The sequence below is a fragment of the Hirsutella rhossiliensis genome (genome assembly GCF_020360975.1).
Source record: "Hirsutella rhossiliensis strain HR02 chromosome Unknown scaffold00001, whole genome shotgun sequence".
NCBI lineage: Eukaryota > Fungi > Ascomycota > Sordariomycetes > Hypocreales > Ophiocordycipitaceae > Hirsutella > Hirsutella rhossiliensis.
Window position 1 is genome coordinate 4,956,753 of NW_025408667.1, and position 2,811 is coordinate 4,959,563.

General features: G+C 51.5%; 1 protein-coding gene across 1 annotated transcript; it reads left to right on the forward strand.

Moving 5' to 3' along the window:
* Positions 1 to 471: 471 nt before the first annotated feature.
* Positions 472 to 1,631, forward strand: HRG_00632 (uncharacterized protein; the record flags this gene model as incomplete). The annotated part of the gene is made up of 4 exons (XM_044859103.1): positions 472 to 690; positions 765 to 1,237; positions 1,312 to 1,358; positions 1,408 to 1,631. 4 exons carry the CDS (start codon positions 472 to 474, stop codon positions 1,629 to 1,631), a joined length of 963 nt encoding a protein of 320 aa, XP_044725503.1.
* Positions 1,632 to 2,811: the final 1,180 nt, after the last annotated feature.

The window sequence follows — 2,811 nt, forward strand, 5'->3', positions numbered from 1 at the left end:
TCGTAGTGAGGCCCTTGTCGAACACTTCCCCTCCTACACGCAACTTGGACTTTGCAGCCCCTTGAATCTCGCACATAGAAGCTATCTGGCCGCCGCATCCATGAAATATCAGGCTGTGACCCGAGGAACCTTGATTTTTGCAAACATGGCCGCGTCTCGTCTGACGCCGAGCGGACCAGCTTCTGTGAAACTTGCCTCCGCCGTCTTACGGTTGGCTGCCCCTTGAGGGTATCATGAGTACGGGCAGCCCCTGATCTGTTATCACTGCCGCCATGTTCCAGTAACTGGCACCAGCCAGGCTTTCAATACAAAAGATGGACTCTTCGCCATCCGGTCGACACTATGGGAGGAGGCATTCCCCATTGCCTACAAGAGCTGCGTCCGCTGGTCCCGGCTGCTATCCGTTTCGCCCAGACGAACTTCCTTCCGTTCCCTTCTCTTTCATCTCTTTTTCTATTCGAACTCTTCACAATGGTGATTTTGCGCTTTGCCGTGGTCGGCATCATGGCCCAGGCTACTATGGCTGGTACCATAGCGGTCAGGCGAGAACACACTTGCGCTACTAGAGACCCCAGCCCGGAGGAGCAGGGCCTCTGGAAGCGGCAGCAGAATGAGGTGGATAACGGCCGGAGCATCGAATTAGGTGCAGCTTTTCACTTTTGCTGTGTTTCAGAAACAGACTGCCCATCTGTAAGAGATGCCACCAAAAGACATTGCCCACCTCGCCCGCGAGTAACCGCCAGTTCTGACTTGACATCGTGTAGGACGGAATCGCCAAGAATGAAATCAACGTCATGAATGAATTCTACGCCCCAGCCCAGATCAACTTCAAACTGCAGAACACGAGTCGCATCATTGATGCCAGCTGTGGCCAGACGGATGTGACGGACCAGGCGACCATGGACAACTTGAAGATGAAGAGCCACCAAGGAGATGTGGGAACGCTCAACATCGTCTACGTGCCAACCAACGAAGGCCCTGGTGCCAAAGGTTATTGTGTTATCCCCCCTCCTTCCGACAACATCGGTCAGATATTCGGCCGCAAGGATGGCTGTGTCGTCGCCACAAGCACCCTCCCTGGTCAATCGAGATTCGGCGGCGATGATAAAGACGTGACTTCGGTCCATGAAGCTGGTCACTGGCTTGGACTTCAGCACTGGAATGAGGGGAACGGCGGTCCTGGGTTCAATCGCAGACAGACCGGCGGCACACGCAACATCATGGTCCCTTTTCAAATGTATGTCTTATCCTCACTTGGCATGCTTGGTGCAGTATGGTCAATGTCAATTTCTCCTAACATGTCGATATCAGTACGGGGCAAGGCATAAAGTACCAGTTCGACCAGAGCCAGATACCCAGTATGCGACAGATGGCGCTGAGACGCAAAAGCCAAGGTAACTCCGGTAGTCAGATTCCCAAAGGGGATGATGGCCAGGAACCCGGCCCTGGGGGTTCCGCCAATTTCCCGGGGGGTCCGAGATTTTCACAAGGTCCTACGGGCTCTGGAAATGGGCAAGATCCTACAGGCTTTGGCAACACGGGGGATCCTACTGGCTCTAGCAATAAGCAAGGTCGCCCTGCATCGCGATTCCCTCAAGACCCTGAAGACTTCGACAGCACGGGGGTTCTAGCCGGCTCGGGTAACGGGTATGGAGGCCCGGGGTTAATCGTCTCACAAGGTTCTACGGGCTCAAGCCCCCAACCACTAGGGGAAGACCCGAGTCTGGTTACTTCGCCCCAGCCCGCAGATGAAGATGCGAGTCTTGACACTGGGCTAGTCGATGAAGGGCTATCTAACCGGGACCTCGAGACGGGATTCGCCAAACGCGACGCATATTCTCTAGAGCCAGGTACTGCCGACAGCATGATGGGGCTGGTTCAAGGTGCTCGCCGCGGCACTGAGGCTGCTTCCCAATAGGCGGGTCTTGAAGACAAGGCAGCGAAGCTCTGACTTATGAGTCTCAGGCACCGCCACTACTCGAGATATGTACCGACTTGGTCTTGCCTTTTGTAGTTCGACTTATTCCCATGGTCTCGAAAAATGACCCGCCGGTGTACCCGGTTAGGCTATGTTTCGATGCTTGACTTTATTGGAGACGCTACTCATGGGCATGGCCATTGTTTCGTCAGTCAAGATGTCAGTTAGGAAGAGCGACATGTGTAGGAAAGTTCTATTATTATTTAGACGCTAACAATCGATTCTGCCGTCATCACATAAAGACACAACTCGAACGATATAACCATCTTCGTACTACTTCGGCGTTTATTTAGTCTCGGGATATATATCGTGATAGCCAAAGCTTGGCGTCTCTATATCCTACGTGGCTTTCCTAAACTTATTTGCTACTAGTTCTTTGGCCCCTTTAAGCCTTTACCTCCTCAGAGGTCTTCGACCGTTGCCTACATTGGTGCCTATAATGACTTATATTTGATTGACCTATTAGATTCTCGTCCTACATTTATTTCCCGTAGACGCTCGTATTTCTGCCTACCATAAGCTACATGGTTTCGATATTCGCCGTAGCATAACCGGCTATGCGGTCACAGATCACATGAGTCGATATAGTACGATAGCAAGCTGAAAAGAAGATCATCCCCTGTCATATGCGTCTGTGGATAAGTATCTAAAGAAAGTAATAGATGCAGTGGTGATAGAAGCCCGACAATGGTCGGCCGAGCTTTAACTCCAGTAAGAGAGAACTCTATACAAATAAAGCTCTATCTACTTTGGCTGTCGTCTATATGCTCGCTAAAGACTATAAGACAGAAATTTCGACTAAGAACCAATCCCAAGGCCGGCAAACCGATTTT